Genomic DNA, 17661 nt, shown 5'->3' with positions numbered 1-17661 from the left:
TCAAACCCACCAGCCACTCCTCAGAAGGAAGATTGGGCAATCTACTTCCGTAGTAATACCGCCTCAGAAACTCAAGAAGGAGTCACTATGAGTCAGATTTGACTCGATGGCAGTAAGGTTGGTTTTCTTTTTAAGATAGTTTGATATTGTTTCACAGGTATTGAGTATCCTTTTTTTTTTCTGTCTAGATTTCAGTCTGGATGGTTTCTGTTGCCTTGTCTTCATATTCGTGGATCTTCTGTTGTGTCTAATCTGCTGTTGATCTCATGCAATAACTTTCATTTCAGACACTGTTTTTTTTCACTTCTAGAATATATTTTTTTCTTCTCTCTCCTGATATCTTTCACTTACTAAATCCTTCTTTTTCTGTAGATTTTTTAGCATATTTATACTTAAAAAATAATAATATTGAACCTACTCTATTCCTTCTAGGACAAATATCTTGATAAATAGTAACAAATGAAACAGCTTTCATACAAAGACTTTGTTAACAGGTTGCTTCATTAACATGGGCTCATTGATTTTATGTTTATCCACTTACAATTGATTCAACTTATTTTGTCAGTTGTTTCAAGAAAATTAAAGTATTTGCAAAAAGTACTGATGTTTGTTATTTGAGCTTTTAAAAATAACAGCTTTATTGAGATATAATTCACATACTATAGAATTCACCCTTTGAAAGTATATAATTCAGTGGTTTTTAGTATATTCACAGAATTGTGCAACATCACTACTAATTCTAGAGCATTTTTATCAAGCCAGCAAGAAACCTTGTACCCATTTGCAGTTGCTTCTCGTTGTTCTTTCCTCCCAGCCTCTGAAAACCATAAATCTACTCTGACTCTATGGATTTACCTATGATAGACATTTTGTATAAATGGAATTGTAGAATATGTGATCTTTTGTGAATGGCTTCTTTCATTAACGTAGAGTTTTCAAGTTTCATCCACATGGAAGAAAGTATCAGTACTGCATTCCTTTTTATGGCTGAATAATTTTCCATGGACATGTCACATTGCATTTATCCATTCATTACTTGGTGAGCATTTAGTTTTTTTCTACTTTTTGGCTATTATGAATAATGCCATTCATGTACCAGTTTTTGTGTGGACACATGTTTTCATTTCTCTTGAATCCATGGCTTCCTTCTTTCTGGACTTTTTCCCTCTCAATTTCCAGTCTCTGGTAATCTCAAACTCCATTCTGTAATCCCTTAGGCCAAGAAGACTGCATTTATGCTTCAGTTCTATCTACCCCATAATACACAGAGTGGGCAGTGCACTGAGCCACATCAACTTGGATCTAACGTAGTGTGTTTCCCTTATTTCAAGGGTTGAATCCCTTCCAATTTCTGTCTTCTTTGCTTTGGTCTCCATTGACTTCAAATAATTGTTTTTTAAAAAATATTTTGTACAGAGTTTGTTATTGTTATTGGCAGGAGAGTTAGTTATCCCAGTAGAAGTTACTTGACCATTTACCAGAAGCCATGAGTTACAGACTATGACATTTGGATTTATTCTGCATACTGGAAGATGTTTAATGGGGGAGTGGTGGCATGAATTTGTAGATTTTTGGTATGGTGGCACTCTGTAGGATGGGTTGGTAAGGGGAAAGTTAGGAGACAAGGGAAGCAGTTAGGAGATTCTTGCAGTAGTTCAGAAAAGAGGGAAGAAAAACTTCAGCTGGAGGAGGGAGACAGTGGAAATGAAAAGAGATAATCAGGTGAGAGAGATTAAAAGAAAGATCCAATTTTTGAGATGGGCCATGGGACCTTGTCTTCATTTTTTAATGCTGCTTGTAACAGAACTACCACAATGGGTGACTTTAAAGAAGAGAAATTAATTTTCTCACAGTTCAGGAAGCTGGAAGTTTGAATTCAGGGCACTGGCTGTAGGGGAAGGCTCTTTCTCTGATGGAAAGATCCTTATCTCAGCTTCTCTAGCCCTAGCATTCCTTGGTCCCTTGTTCATCTTCACATGGCATCAGTCTTTCCTCCATTTATGCTTGCTTATCTCTGTGTCTATGCTGTTCCTTATAATTCAGATGTGATTAGATTTATGGCATACCCTGCACTCATAGGACATTATTAACATAACAAAGAAAACCTTATTGCCAGGCAGGAGTACATCATAGTATTTAAAAGAAAAAAAAAAAAAAAAAGTTGTTGTTGAGTTGATTTTGACTCATATCAACCCTTTAGGACAGAGTAGAACTGTCCCATAGGATTTCCAAGATTTCATTATGGAAGCAGACTGCCTCATCTTTCTTCTGCAAAACAGTTGGTGGGTTTGAACCACTGACCTTTCAGTTAGCAGCTGAGCACTTAGCCACTGCACCACCAGAGGGGTTAGGATTTTTTTTGGGGGAAAGGGGGCACACAATTCAATCCATAAAGACCTCATCACAGGAAAGGGTTCTAAAGTGACAGGGAACCTTACCAGAGAGCCCAGACTGGTTAAAGTATAGTTTCTGCAGAGGCCTGGGGAGTTTACTCACCTGGTGTGTCAATCCTAGAAAAATCACCAGACTGGATCCCAGGTCATTCCTGGTCTTCAGGCCTCCCTAGATCATTTGAGGGTTCCTGAAAGCAGCTCTAGGTCTAATTGACCCTTAGCCAAGAATCAATTGGGAAACACTCAGTTTCCTTCCAGCACCAAGGTCTGGAGTGGAACCAGACAGGAATTAGGAAAGAATAGGGAAGAGAGGTTGCAAATGCAGGCTGCAGTGCCTGGACATGCCTCAGCATCAACTATCTGGGCCTGTTACTCTTGATGGTGGGTAAGGTTGAACAACCAATTATCCTTTAAAAAAAAATATATATATATATATATATATATATATATATTTGAATTGTGATTTGGGTGAAAGTTTATAGAGAAAATTATTTTCCATTCAACAATTTGTACACATTTTGTTCCACGATATTGATTGTAGTCCCCACACTGTAGCAGCACTCTTCTCACTTTCTCCCTGTGTTTACCATTTCTATTTGCCCTTCTCTCCTATCCCTTTCTGCCTTCTGAGCTTTATCCCTGGGCAAATGCTGCCCTTTTGATTCTGTGTGGTCGACTGTTCTAAGGAGTACGTACTTCCCTAGAATTGTTGCTTACCTTATATGCATCTCTGTTGTTTGGCTGAAAGTTGGACCACAGGAGTTGAATTCAAGCTTGAAAGGTGTCCAAGAGCCTTAGTCTTGGGTGTTCCACCAATCTCTATCGAGCCAGTTAGCCAACTCTTGTTTATGATTTTGAGTTTGTTCCACATTTTTCTCCCACTCTATCGAGGACCTCCCATTGTAATCCCTCTCAGAGTGGTCAGCAGTGGTAGCTGGGCACCATCTAGTTCTTTTCTCAGGACTGCAGAGGCTGGGGTTCACGTGGTCCATTAGTCCTTTGGACTAATTGTTTCCTTGTGTCTTTGGTTTTCTTCACTCTTTTTTGTTCCAGACAGGCAGAGACCAAGAGTTGTAACTTAGGTGACCACTTATAAGCTTTTAAGACTCAGTTGCTCACCACAGTAGGATGTAGAACATTGCCTTTGTGGACTGTGTTATACCAATTGACCTTAGCATCCCCAGAGACTTATGATCCCAAATCTCCATTCCCAGCAACTCATTCCCTCAGGGTGTTTGGTTGTAACTCAGATGTTTTCATAATTTTGCCCCCTGTATGCTCTACTACATTCATGGATATATTAGCTGCACATATAAATACATATGTAGAAATATCCTCTGTCAAACCTAAATATATCATGGGTATAGTCCCATTTGCCTTCCCATACCATATATCTATGTGTTCACTCATTGATTATTATTATTCCTACTATTGCAGGATTGTGTAATAATTCAAATAGTATTCACCTTTGTTGCCTTTGAGTCTGTGCTTCTCCTACTGTACCTGTTAGCTTTGTTGCTTTCTCTTTCCCAAGGTCAAATGGATGATGTACTGGATTATATTTGCACTTTTCACCACAGCAGAGACATTCACAGACATCTTCCTTTGTTGGTGAGTACTCCAGGAATTGAGATGTTCATAGGAGGATTTTTCCTAGTGTCAGAAAAGAAGTCAGAAATGGTTAGAACCAGCTTCAGACCTTACCTCAGACCAGAGACAGAGGCGCAGGGGGTGTTAATTGGAGCATTTAAATAAATTGGTTTATAAAAGTTATTCTTCCAGTAAATATTTATTGAATGACCTTGTATGCAGGTAGTATTCTAGGCACTGTGGATATAGTGATGGACGAGACAGAAGAATTTTGAAGTGGTTGTTGATGAGTAATGAAAGGAAGTTGGGAGAAAAGCAAAGCCCTATCCCTACTAAGACTTTGTTCATTCTCCCCCTGTAACTTGTAGGTGGGGTTGCCTATTTGTCTTAGTTCTTCTGCTAAGAGATAACCTCTAAGGATGAAGGCATATCTAGCCAGGCTTTGGTTTCTCTATAATTCCTAGCACATACCTTTCATGTAGTATATTTTCAATAGAATTTTCCCAACTGAACAAATGAATGACTCAATAAATAGCTAGTGGCTATTTTTGAGTAGACAAGTGGGACAGGAAAAAAGCTTGAGGAAAGAAATTGAAAGAAAATGTAATAATTGATAATAACAGTAGACTGTAGACTTGAAATTCTAGTTAATGGTAAAAGACTAGAAAGGACCGCCTTTAAACCAAAGTCCTGGAAACGTCAGGAGTTACCAGGCTTTAACTACTACCTTTTTTCTTCTCTGGATAGCTATGCCAACTTTCGGCCTGAGGAACAAAACCATTCCTTTATAATCAGTTGATTTGGGATTTCTTTGGCCCCCAGACAGTTTCAAAGGACATGCTATCACCCACAGAGAACAGGGGAATACAGAATGACATTCTCTTGTGCCAGTCCAGAGCTGCCTGGAAGAGTAGCCCCCAAATGGGCAGGGCTGGAGGCCACCCCAAAAGAAGTCTACTACCCTGACTTGTCATGGGAGGTGCTTTGCCTACCAGACAAGAGAAGGCCTGGGCAGTGAAGCCAGAAGGTTGGGAGGCAGAAGGGTTTAATATTATTATTGTGATTTGGGTGAAAGTTTACAGAGCAAATTCATTTTCCACACAGCAGTTCATACACATTTTGTTTCATGGCATTGACTGCAACTCCCCACAGTGCAATAGCTCTCTTCCCACTATCCCCATGCAGCCATCTCCTTCCTGTGTCCATCCCCTCCATGCGTTCCTGCCCCCTGAGCCATCTCCCTGTGCAAACACTGCCCTTCTCTTCTCCCATGATTGATTGTTCTAAGGATTGTATCTACCTGATGTAAATGTTCAGCACATTTTTAAAGACTACATCAGTAAGGGTGAGATACACAGGGAAGACTCTAAAGAACAAGGAGGGTCTGGGTTCCTGTCCTTTGCCTCTATTTGGGCCAAAAATACAACAGGTTTGCTAGGGAATAAATGAGGCTTGGGCGGCCCAAATGGACTACTCAGACACCAGTGTGAAAACTTAGCCCACAAACCCTAACCCTAGGCTGGGGCAGGCTTTAAAAGTATCCACAGTTGTGCATGTACTGTGGGGTAAGGCCGGCTGTGGGGAAGCAGGTTCTCTCACATAGTCTGCGAGGAGGTGCAACCTCTATCTATATATAAAATGCATACAGAAATTCTACATCTGGGTATTTATCCTAAAAATACCTTTGTGTGTATATAAAGAAGCATATGCAAAAAGGTCCACTGCAGCTCTGCTGTAGTAAATATCTACCCATGGGAGCCTGGTTAGATGCTGGTACGCAGCCATTGACAAGAGTGAAGCATCTACACCTGCTGTTGTTGTTGTTATGTGCCGTCGAGTCAAACCTGACTCATAGCGACCCCTCCTTGGGTTTCCAAGGCAGTATCACTACGGAAGTAGGATTGCCCAACCTTCCTTCCGAGGAGTGGCTGGTGGGTTTGAACCGCCAGCCGTCTGGTTAGCAGGCAAGTGTCTTAGCCACTATGCTACCAGAGCTCTACACCTGCTAGTATGAAATAATCCCCAGGATACATTGTTAATTATGTGTATGTGTGCAAGGAGGAAGAAAAGTATAGGAAGGTGTGTGCTGGGGGAGGTGTTAAGGGAGTTATATATTCCTCCTGTTTTTAGTTGATGTTGAGTCATCTTCGATTCATGGTGACTCCATGCATGATAGAACAAAAGGTCTGGTCCTGCTCCGTGTTCACAATTGTGGGGAGTCCACTGTTGCAGCCTCTGTGTATTTTGAGTGCCATCCAACCTAAGAGGCTCGTCTTTTGGCACTGAATCAGACAATATTCTGTGGTGATCCACAGACTTGTCATTGGCTAATTTTCAGAAGTACATTGCCAGACCTTTCTCTCTAATTTGTCTTCGACTGGAAGCTTCACTTAAACCTGTAATGAGTGACCCTGCGGGTATTTGAAGCGGGTATTTGAAATACCAATAGCGTAGCCTCCAGCATCATAGCAACACGCAACCCATCCTAGTACAACAAGCTGACAGACAGATGATGGTATGTAACCTGCTACATGATTGTATATGCCTAGCTTTAGTCGACCACTGGAAGAATACATGAGAAACTCATCATAGTGCTTGCTTTTGGAAAAGAGGTTAGGGGCCAGGGGAGGGAAGAAGACCCTTTGATGTATACTCTTTTGGACTTACAGAATTTTTTAAATTATCTGCATCACTTATTTTTAAAAAAAAAAAAAAGTACACATTTTCATAATAAGAGAGCCACAGTGTGACAAGTGCCCTTGGGATTATGTTGATACCTGAGCTTGCGGATTCATTTCCTTTCCCCTTGGGGCTGACAAAGAGTTGTTTTCAAAACAAAATTTCATCCTGAGTCACCAGAATGTTCAAATGTGGGAGAATCATGGCCTCTGTTCCCTCAGCCCTATCTCTCTTTTGGCTGTGAAACATTAAATGTGTCTTGCCATGAACGTGTTTCCTGTTTTCTGGGGGAATATGCATGGCAAGCCTGTCAGAGGCAGAAAGCAGGCGACCTTGATGAGGAAAGAAAGAATGTGTGGGGCAGCTAATTTAGCAGAGCATGTGTGAGAGAATTAAAGGGCTCTGAAATGGCTTACTGTTGTTGTTGTTGTTGTTGTTGTTTGCTGACGAGGCGGCCCCGACTCATAGCGACAGCTCTTTGGGTTTCCGAGGCAGTATCACTACGGAAGTAGGATTGCCCAACCTTCCTTCCGAGGAGTGGCTGGTGGGTTTGAACCGCCTGCCTTCTGGTTAGCAGTCAAGTAAGTGCCTTAGCCACTATGCTACCAGAGCTCCCGAAATGGCTTACTAGAAGCTGCTTTTTATTTCCAACTCCTTTATTTCTAGGAGGGAAGATGCCTGGGAGGGATTTAGTTTTCTGATACCTGAGACTAGCACAGGTCTTCTTGTTATTTGCACTTACAGAATCCTATCATTTTCCTTCATAGCATCAGGACGGCTAAATATGATTGTGCAGGTTGTTCACATCATGAGGTACCTGGCTGAGGAGGCAACTGGAGCTGAAACACAGCCAAGCTTTGCTTGCCAAGCTAGGTGCCCACAGAACTGCATCCAGTTGTAGGGACTGGCTTTGTCTAATAGATACAAGGCACCATGTGGACTAACACAGGCCCATGATAGCACTTATCTTGGGTTTCTCTTATATATTCTTACGTATTACTTGTGATTATTTGACATATTTCTGTTCCCCAAACTGGACTATAAGTTCCAAGGGTGCCAGATCAGTTGTTGAATGGAAAACTAATTTGTTCTGTAAACTTTTACCCATATTACAGTAAAAAATTAAAAAAAAAAAAAAAAAGAAGAAGTTCCAAGGGTGCCAGAATCTTGTCTGTGCCTCTGACTCTCTTACTAGACTGGAAGCTCCCAGAGATCAGGGACTGGGTCTCCTTTGTTCACTATTTTACCCTCAGTCCTGAGAGCTCTGGTGGCATAGTGCCTAAGGCCCTTGACTGCTAACCAGAAGGCTGGCGGTTCAAACCTACCAGCCACTCCTCGGAAGGAAGGTTGGGCAATCTACTTCTGTAGTGATACTGCCTCAGAAACCCAAGGAGGGGTCGCTATGAGTCAGAAATGACTCGATGGCACAGAACATCAACAACAAACCCCCAGTCCTTAGCAAGCTGACACATAGAAGTGCTGCTGGTTAAGTGTTTGTGGAATGAAGAAATGAATGGGCTCAAATCTATGCAGGACTTCAAACTCCAGACTTGTGTGTTCCCTGTCTTCTTTTTTTAGCACCAAAAAGATCAAGATCCATTTGCCTGCCATTGAATGGAGTAGGATGATTAGCACCCTATTTCCTGGCAAGAGCTGGGTTCCTGTCCTCTGCCTCTATTTGGGCCATGAATACAGCCAAGATAGGGGTGGCTTTTATTCTCAGTCTGGAGTTCTTTGTCAGCTCTACTCCACTGTACTTTCTCCTGGTGTTGGTGGCTTGTTGGCTCACAAGTAAAGAGTGAATGACTATGTGTGAGGGCACAGACCTGGGCTTCTCTTCAGGTTACAGCTTGAGCTCTGGCTCCACCCTAAATGAGGACAGCCCATCCTGTCAGAAAGCTACCGCTGTTGCCAGGGAGGACATAGAGTGATTGCTAGAGAAAACCTGGGTACTTGGTTTGCTCTGACAAAGTAGGAATTGGGCTTTCAAAGGGAAGCTTTGGGGTTATGTTGTGTGTGTGCATGTATGTGCACATGCCTTTACATGTGAAGAAAGGAGATGTCTGGGGGGACCTGGCAGTGGTGTGCAGAGTCTTATAGGTCATAGGCCCTAGGCAGTTTGGCCAAGAACCTAATGGGATGTGTGTTTTCTTTTCTCTCTCCAGGTTTCCATTCTATTATGAACTAAAAATAGCATTTGTAGCCTGGCTGCTGTCTCCCTACACAAAAGGCTCCAGCCTCCTATACAGGAAATTTGTACATCCCACGCTGTCTTCAAAAGAAAAGGTAACTTACCCTGTTTGGACTTTCACTCCTTCCTGCAAAGGATACAGTTTAGGGAGTGGGCGCTTGGCAGGTCAGTGGACTGATCATGTGATTGCAGGAAGACTCCTTGGTTGGCTCTTACTTACTTCCAACAAGTTGTTCCTTTTAGTCTTATTTTTTAAAGTCTGTTTTTCTGATAAGTATAGAAATAGTGGTAAAATTCTCTGAAAGATGTTATTTTATCATCCTTTATTGTAAAACATTTCCATAAGTTGAAACAAAATGAAAACTTCACTCACAATTCAACCCCCTAAACTGAATTGCCTTCCTTTTTTCAAGTTGAGGCCCTGTCCTTTTGCAGATGATTTTTATATAGACAAATTCTTTCTCAACAACATAGAATTTAAAAAATTAACATAGATACAATATTTGTATGCTGAGATCTTCACATGAGCTTGCATGTAGTCCATTTCTACTTGGTCTTCATTGTTGTTGTTGTTGTTATGTGCCGTCAAGTCGCGACCCCTCCTTGGGTTTCCGAGGCAGTATCTACTGAAGCAGATTGCCCAGTCTTCCTTCTGAGAAGTGGCTGGTGGATTTGAACTGCCAACCTTCTGGTTAGCAGTCAAGTGCCTTAGGCACTATGCCACCAGAGCTCCCATGGTCTTCATAGTGATCTGCCATAATAGAAGTGCCCCTTTACTACTAGCATGGAGTTTAGTTACTTCTTTTGACTTATCCTCTGAGAATAAATTCTCAAGAGTAGTATTATTAGGTCAAAAGTTTCCAATATTGTATAATTTGTTGATTGTAATATAATTGTATAATTATGTTAACAACATGGTATAATTAGTTGTAATATAATTGTGTTACATTACCCTAATATAAAATTGGAGCACCATTTGTGTCTTGGTACATTAATTTCTAATGTTTCTGAAAGTTGAATACTTTGGACTTCATCAGGAAGGTTTTGGGGAACATATCAATTGGATAATCAGGATACTGTAAACATATTGAGAATCCCTTTAGGAACTAGAATCATAGTACCTCTCATTCCAAAAGGGTAGATTTGGAGGCATGGGGGCTCTGTCTTGATCTAATTATTAAATCCACATACTTTCTGCTTCCCTTTCCTTGAATACTGGGTTTATCATGAAGCTGCCAATGTAATTTTCATTGAAGTTAAGGTGTCAGGCTCTTAAGAGCTGCCAAGAATCATTTCTGGAGTCAGTCAGAGGTCACAATTAGAAGACTTACTACTGTGACTTCCTGGCGAAGTTTAAACAGGGAATCAAGTGGGGAGTTGGCTAACTCCCCTGCGACCCTCAAAGCACAGGAAATGCTCTAACGTGCAGAACTTCAAACAAGACCGAGGCCAAATGTCATTGTCTTACTGGGCTCTGAAATGAACTACTGTGATCCCACAACAGCTATTTGCATACACCACCACCAACAACAACAACAAAATGGCCCAAAATTAAAAATTTGAATAAACCAGTTGATCCAAATTTGAACTGAACCAAAAAACAAACCAAACTCACTGCCATTGAATTGATTCCAACACATAACAACCCCCACTGGGTTTCCAAGGTGGTAAATCTTTACAGAAGTATATTGCCCCATCTTCCTTCCATGGAGCACCTGGTGGGTTTGAACCACCAGACTTCTGGTTAGCAGTCAAATGCCTTAGGCACTGTGCCACCAGAGCTCCAAATTTGAACTAAACCAATATTTTACTTTGTTTTGGTCTCCTTGATAGATGTAGACCTCAACCCTGTTTTTCCACCACATCTTTATTTGGTTGTATGGTGCTGGTTGAGTTCTAGTTTCTGCTTTCATTTTAATATCGGTAAGATGACCTCCCTTATCAACAAAAATAAACCCCATTTCTTTCTGCTTCCTGATCTCTCCCATCAGTGTACATAATGATATATTGTAATTTAGAATGAAATAACTAAGGGATAACAGAATTTTAGAGTTGCAAGGGCCCCAAGCTCCTCTAAATGAGGACAATAACAATGGTTATTATTGTTGTGGTTAAGTTTGTGTGTGTCAACTTGGCTGGGCCTGGTTGAGTGGCTGGGCAGCTGGTGGTAGTTACTCCCCATGATGAGACTGGCAATCAACTCCATGGTAGGATCTACCACAAGCAGCTGAGTAGCTGCCATTGGGATGTGGTCTGCTTCCTGTATTTAAGGAGAAGTCTTGGGACTGGTCTCTAACCTTTGGCACGCTTGGACCCTGCGTGTAGCCGTGGCATTGCTCAGCAGCCTGCTGTGCTCTGCCAACCTTGGGACTTACAATGGACTTAAGTTAACGGCCTGTCGTGTGGTTTGGTAACATCAGGACTGTGCCTTTTTCTTTGTCAACCTTGGGGCTTCTCAGCCTCAGCAGCTGTGTGAGTGAAGAAATGCCTCTAGCTCCAGTGGGCCGGAAGCAGGAGGCAGAGCTGGACCCCAAGGTTGAGGGGCTTTCACCCAGCCCCTAGAGCCTGGTACTTTGAACTTGGACTTAAAGCCTCCAAATTGTGAGAGAATAAACTCCTGTTTGTTAAGGCCATTCCTTTTGTGGTATATTTCTTGTCAGAGTGGCACTAGGGAACCAGAACAGTTATCATTTATGTAAACCAGCCACTGTTAGATACTCTGCTGGAATCAGTCTCATTTAATCTTCACAGTAATCCATGAGTTAGTTACAAGCCTGATCCTCATTTTTCAGAAGATAAAATTGTACATGGAGAGACTAAGTATTTTCCAAGGTCTGACAGCCAGTTACTGGCAGGTTGAGGTTAGACACTTGATTCTTAGCATCCTTTCCACCCCAAGTTCTTCCCACGGTCTGTAGAGAGGTTGTGTGGAATGGCAGAATTGTCCACATCCAGAATCCCTTAGAATCTCCCTGGAGGGTTAGACGGCTTTAGAAGCAATCCTAGGGTGTTGCTTGGAGAAAAGCTTCCTGAGTCAGCAAGGCACTGTGTTTTTGTTTTTTTCTCCTCCAAAAACTCCTTTTCCAATTCCCTGCATCTCCTCTGGAGCCCGAGTGGTGCAAATGGTTAACGTGATCAGCCACTAACTGAAAAGCTGAATGTTTGGGTCTACCCCAGGGCACCTTGGGAGAAAAGCTTGGTAATCAACTTCTGAAAAATAAGTCATGAAAAACCCTGGAGCACAGTTCTACTCTGACCATGTGTCAGACCCTTTTTGTGTGTATGTGTGTGTGTGTGGGGGGGTCACCATGAATCAGAATCGACCAGGCAGAAACTGGTTTGCTCTGGTATCTACTGTTTCTCTTCTCTTCCTAGCTACACACACATACACACACTCAAAGTGTCAAGGACATTCCTGTCCCAGTGAGAATAAATGTTGAGACAAGCTCTAGCCAAGATCTCAGAAGGGAGAGAGAGCATAGAGGCTTATCTGAACCTTTTAAACTCAGTGTGCCTCTTTGTTTCTGTGACAGGAAATTGATGATTGCCTGGTCCAAGCAAAAGACCGAAGCTATGATGCCCTTGTACACTTTGGGAAGCGAGGCTTGAACGTGGCAGCCACGGCGGCAGTGATGGCTGCTTCCAAGGTACCGTGCTGGGCCCTGACCACCACGGCTTTGTGAGCATTTCAGTCTTCCAGTCTGCTTTGCTTACCAACAGGCTAAGAACCAACCAGTGGTTCCTCATCTTTTCTGGGTTCTCTTTGAAAAGCTGAACAAAAAATAAAATGGTGAAGCCAAGAACATTGCACACACACACACACACAAATGATGTGTATAATATTAAGAGATTCCCAGAGCCCCTGAAGCTTATCTTTGAATCCCAGGTTAAGCGTCTCTAAATTGCTTGAAGCTTAAGCCTAGGAGAAAGAAGAGTGAAGAGGGAAGGGGAGAAAGGGAGACAGCGCTTCTCTGCAGTTTCCCAGGTGCACTGGGAGAGTCACATAAACTCAGAATGGTGGAGAAAATGCCTGAGTGAGTGACAGGACTCCAAGCTGATGGGGCCCAGCAGACAGGGAGGGAACCTGGAGCCCCAGGGTAAATCAAGTGGTCCAAGCATGGAGAAAGAGGATGTGCATAGCACTCATACCAGATATTTGGAGGAGGTTTGGAATAAACAGTGGGCTTGTGGAATATTGTGATCTGAACATGACTTCCTCTTTTCCATCCAGCCCTTTGGAGTCCTGTGTTCCATCCTAGCTTCTTCTCACCTCACACTCTCCTTGTCCTTGTGTCTGTTTCTCGTTATGTACCCAGGCCTAAAAACACCTATTGATCAGATATTTACTCTGAATAAACCCAGCAGTTGCCCTAGTGTTCCTCAGTGGCAGTCCCTTCCCCCAAGTCTAAATGTGGTCTAGGAGTCTACAGTCGGCTGGGGTGGAGGAAAGGCAGTTCGGCTGATGTTTAGAAAGACTCAGTGGTTGGGAGGCAAGTTGCATTAACAAATGGAAGCCACCAGTCATGGATGGTGATGTGAAGATTTGGGGAAAGAGGTGGTAGAGCTGTGAAAGGACTTGGAAGAGGATTATTAATACAGATCTCACAACTCCATGGGTTTGAAGAGATGGTAGGATGAAGGGTGGTGCTGAGTTAGTTGGGTCAAGGGACCAGAGCTGGTTTTCTGTGCCCTGAACCAAGAAACAGCATGTTAAGAGCATCTCTGGAAGGACTCAGCACACAGGGTTGAGACTTAAAAAGCACCTTCTCCCCCAAAGTCAAAGAATTTTGTAGACAAAGGCTAGGACAGAAGGAGGGAGGAGAACAAAAGGGATGGTTCCTATTCCAGCAAGAACCAGCTCCTTCTGTGATACAGAATTGTAGTGAAGTGTTTCACCTGGTATCTGGAGTGGCCCTGCCTGCCTAATAGTTGCTGGCAAGGTCCCAGTGATTATCTTTAGAAGAAAAATATCTGCTTTTGTATCCCAAGAAGATTTACAAAGATCAGCGAATTCTAAGAGTCTTCTATTTGAGATGGAACCATTTTATGCCTTTATTTTTAAGCCAAAAAAATAAAAAATAAAAAATTCAGGTCTTTTTTTTTTTCCAATGCATTTTTGTTTATTTGCAGTGTTCCCTATCTCCCCCTCCCCATAAGCAAGAAAGAAAAGTTTCTTTCCATACATAAACCTTCTTGACTTTTTACCTGAGGTCAATCTTTAAACATAAAGCTACAAAACCCCTCTCTCTGCCCCTCTCCCACTCCATTGCCTCTGCTTCTGTACCAGTGAAGTCACAGTTCAGTTGCAAAGTATGAATGAGATGTATTAATCAGCTCAATACTAGCCACCCAGCCACTTTGCCTCACGTGAAGACATTCATTCTGATAGTAACTTCTGCAGGGCCATCCTTTTCCAGGTCTGCATCAAGTTGGACCCTCCAAAATCTTGATTCCTGTCTTGGTCCGTGGTTCCTAACCACCATCTGTCCCTCTGACCACTTGGGGAGCCTGAGTGCCCACAACTTCTCCAGCCAGGCACCAAACAACAACTCAGACCCGAAGGAAACTCCAGATAGTGTGTCACTTGCCTCAAGAAATACGTGCTTATTCTTTTCAGACCAACTAAAGGAGTGAGGGACGCCAGCTTCTGTTAAATTGGTTTCAGAGGAGAAAATGTTCTGCCTGCCTTATGGGGGCTTTGCTTTTCCTAACTAGAAATATCTTGAGAGAAAAAAACATCTTTTCGCTTCCAAAAATAAGGCCCTCTATTTTTGAAACAGTGAGATGTATACTAAAAAAAAAAAAAAGTAAAATCCAGCCTGGCTGAGGTGTAGATCAGTAGTTTCCATAGCAACAGTAGAATGCTCCAGGGAGAGATCAAAGGATGATGACTTACTCAAAACCAAAGCCACTGCCATGGAGTCGATTCTAACTCATAGCAACCCTCTAGGACAGAGTAGAACTGCCCCATAGGGTTTCCAAGGCTGTAAATCTTTATACAAGCAGACTGTGTCATCTTTCTCCGGCGGAGCAGCTGGTGGGTTTGAACCAGCAATCTTTCATTTAATAACTGAGCTCTTCAACCACTGCATCACCAGGGCTCCTTGATGACTCACCAGAGGGTAAAAATCTGGTTTTTATGTCCAAACCACCTGGAACTTTGTCTTTTTAATAGATTCTCAGACGTGCTGAATCAGAATCTCAGGCAGTGGGCCCATGAATCTCTATTTTTAACAAGTTCCCCAGATGAATTTTAAACAGCTGGCTCTGCATGGTTCTTGGCAGAGGCCCCATAAGGGTGCAGGTGATCCAAGTTAAAACAGTCAACTTCTTTAACTGTCCTGGGATACAGGTTTATCCCCCTTAGAAGCACTCACCTTGAGAATGAGGAAAGCGGTGTGTCTGGCAATGTTTATTTCCCCAAACTTAGTGCCAGCTGGGAAATACCACGATGGGAATACAAATTCCTCAACCTCTTTTTGTAGCTCCTAGCTCCCAGCCAGGGAGCTCTGGTAGCATAGTGGCTAAGACACTTGCCTGCTAACCAGACGGCTGGCGGTTCAAACCCACCTGCCACTCCTCGGAAGGAAGGTTGGGCAATCCTACTTCCGTAGTGATACTGCCTCAGAAACCCAAGGAGGGGTCGCTATGAGTCGGGCCGACTCGACGGCACATAACAACAACAACAACAAGCTCCCAGCCAAGCTCTTAGCTACTTTGTTGATTCCCCCGGGGGGAACAGTCAGAGCAATTGCCTGCAAAAAAAAAATGCCCTGCCAAGTCACCCATGGCTAGGAAGACCATATAATTTATTATCCAAATCATAGCACTTCAGAGAATAAAATGAGTGCTATCATAATTATGACGGAACAGCAGGCAGGTCCATCTCAAGCAAACTGAGACTTAAGGTCACCTTACTTATGAAAACCAACTACTTTTGAGTAGATTCTGACTCATTGTCAATGAACTGGTTTTGGTGGCCTGGATGGTGCAAACAGTTAACATGCTCAGCTGCTAATCAAAATTTTGGTAAGCGGTTGGAGTCCACCCAGAGGTACCTTGGAAGAAAGGCCTGACATCTAATGCTGAAAAATCAGCCACTGAGAATCCTCTGGAGCACCCTGCCTGTGGCTCCATGTGAAGTCTCTTAGACTCTGTCTGCCTTAGCTCACCCATCAGTTCTCACACAAAATTGTCTACTGTTTTTAGCCAGATAGATGGGCTGAGTTCTGACAGATGAAAAGGAAGCTGGGTCACGTGACTGGATGAGGCTCTGGGGCAAGAGCCCCCTCTCCCCCACGTTTTCTTCTGTCCTTGGTGGCTCCCCAGGAGGAAACATAGAACTTAAACGGAAGAATGAAAAGTCTTTTGGATGTGCTTTTGTTTGTTGTTGTTGTTGTTAAGTGCCATCGAGTCATTTATGACTCATAGCGACCCCATGCACAGCAAAACGAAACACTGCCCGATCCTGCGCCAGCCCCACAATCCCTGCTATACTTGAGCCCATCATCGCAGCCACCGTGTCAATCCATCTCGCTGAAGGCCTCCCCCTCTTTTGTCGACCCTCTACTCTACCAAGCATGACATCCTTCTCCAGGGAATGGTCCCTTCTGACAACATGACCAAAATAGGTGAGACGAAGTCTGGCCATTCTTGCTTCCAAGGAGCATTCTGGCTGCACTTCCTCCAGGACAGATCTGTTAGTTCTTTTAGCAGTCCATGGTACTTTCAGCATTCTCCACCAGCACCACAACTCAAAAGCATCAACTCTTCTTCGGTCTTCCTTATTCATTGTCCAGCTCTCACATGCATACCAGGTGATTGGAAATATCATGGCTTGTGTCAGGTGCACCTTAGTCCTCAAGGAGATATCCTTGCTCCTCAGCACTTGAAACAGTTCCTTCGCAGTTGACTTTCCCAGTGCTACACGTCATCTAATGTCCTGGCTGCTGCTTCCGTTGGCATCGATTGTAGAACCAAGCAACGTGAATTATTTGACAACCTCAATCTTCTCTCCATTTATTGTGATGCTGCTCATTGGTCCAGTTGTGAGGATTTTTGTTTTCTTTATATTGAGATGTAATCCATACTTCAGACTGTATTCTTCAGCCTTCATCAGTAGGTGCCTTAAGTCATCCTCACTTTCAGCAAGCAAAGTTGTATTGTCTGCATATCAGGTTGTTAATGATTCTTCCTCCAATCCTGATGCCACGTTTTTCTTCATATAGTCCAGCTTCTCGGATTATTTGCTCAGCATATAGATTGAATAAGTGTGGAGAAAGAATACAACCCTGACACACTCCCTTCTTGATTTTAAACCATGTAGTGTCCCCTTGTTCTGTTCGAACGACAGCCTCCTGGTCAAGGTACAGATTCCTCATGAATACAATTAAGTGCTCGGGAATTCCCATTCTTCTCAAGAATGCTTTTAGATAGTACTTTTTAAAATATAATGTTGAGTCTTTTTCCCCAATAAAACTAATGTTTGCAGAGTTTTTTGTTTGTTTTTGCATCATCACGAAATGTGAAGAAATTGTGTAAACCATTATCACTGTACAAATATAAATTCTTATTCATCTAAACAAAAAAATTAGATATGGGGAATTTCTCACCAAGCCTGTCTGCTCCCATCCCACTCCCAGTTTTCTCCAAGGTATAATCACTATCCTGGGCCATATTGATGCATCTTTTCTTGCACTGTCAACTGTTGTCTCCTTCCTGAGAACACTCTTCTCTAGCATCTTCTAAGTGTCCCTAGTCTCTTGGCTGGCTCTGCTCCTAGATGTTGTTTCCTAGCCTATAATTTCA

The 17661-nt window shown here is 42.7% G+C and overlaps 1 protein-coding gene across 1 annotated transcript in view; it reads left to right on the top strand.

Annotated features, from left to right (window-relative positions):
• The window catches only part of REEP1 (receptor accessory protein 1), a 67172-nt gene that overhangs the window by 16196 nt on the left and 33315 nt on the right, over positions 1 to 17661 (top strand). Inside the window, exons 2-4 of the mRNA XM_042782725.1 lie at positions 3928 to 4004; positions 8828 to 8948; positions 12387 to 12500. Of these exons, the coding sequence (XP_042638659.1) occupies positions 3937 to 4004; positions 8828 to 8948; positions 12387 to 12500 (303 nt within the window). The 5' untranslated portion in view covers positions 3928 to 3936. The remainder of the gene's footprint in view (positions 1 to 3927; positions 4005 to 8827; positions 8949 to 12386; positions 12501 to 17661) is intronic.

Source organism: Orycteropus afer, unplaced genomic scaffold (assembly GCF_000298275.1).
Source record: "Orycteropus afer afer isolate SDZICR_OR568_19922 unplaced genomic scaffold, OryAfe1.0 scaffold00431, whole genome shotgun sequence".
Lineage (NCBI taxonomy): Eukaryota > Metazoa > Chordata > Mammalia > Tubulidentata > Orycteropodidae > Orycteropus > Orycteropus afer.
The sequence above is the reverse complement of the archived record's forward strand: the minus strand, read 5'-3'. Positions and strand labels throughout refer to the sequence as shown.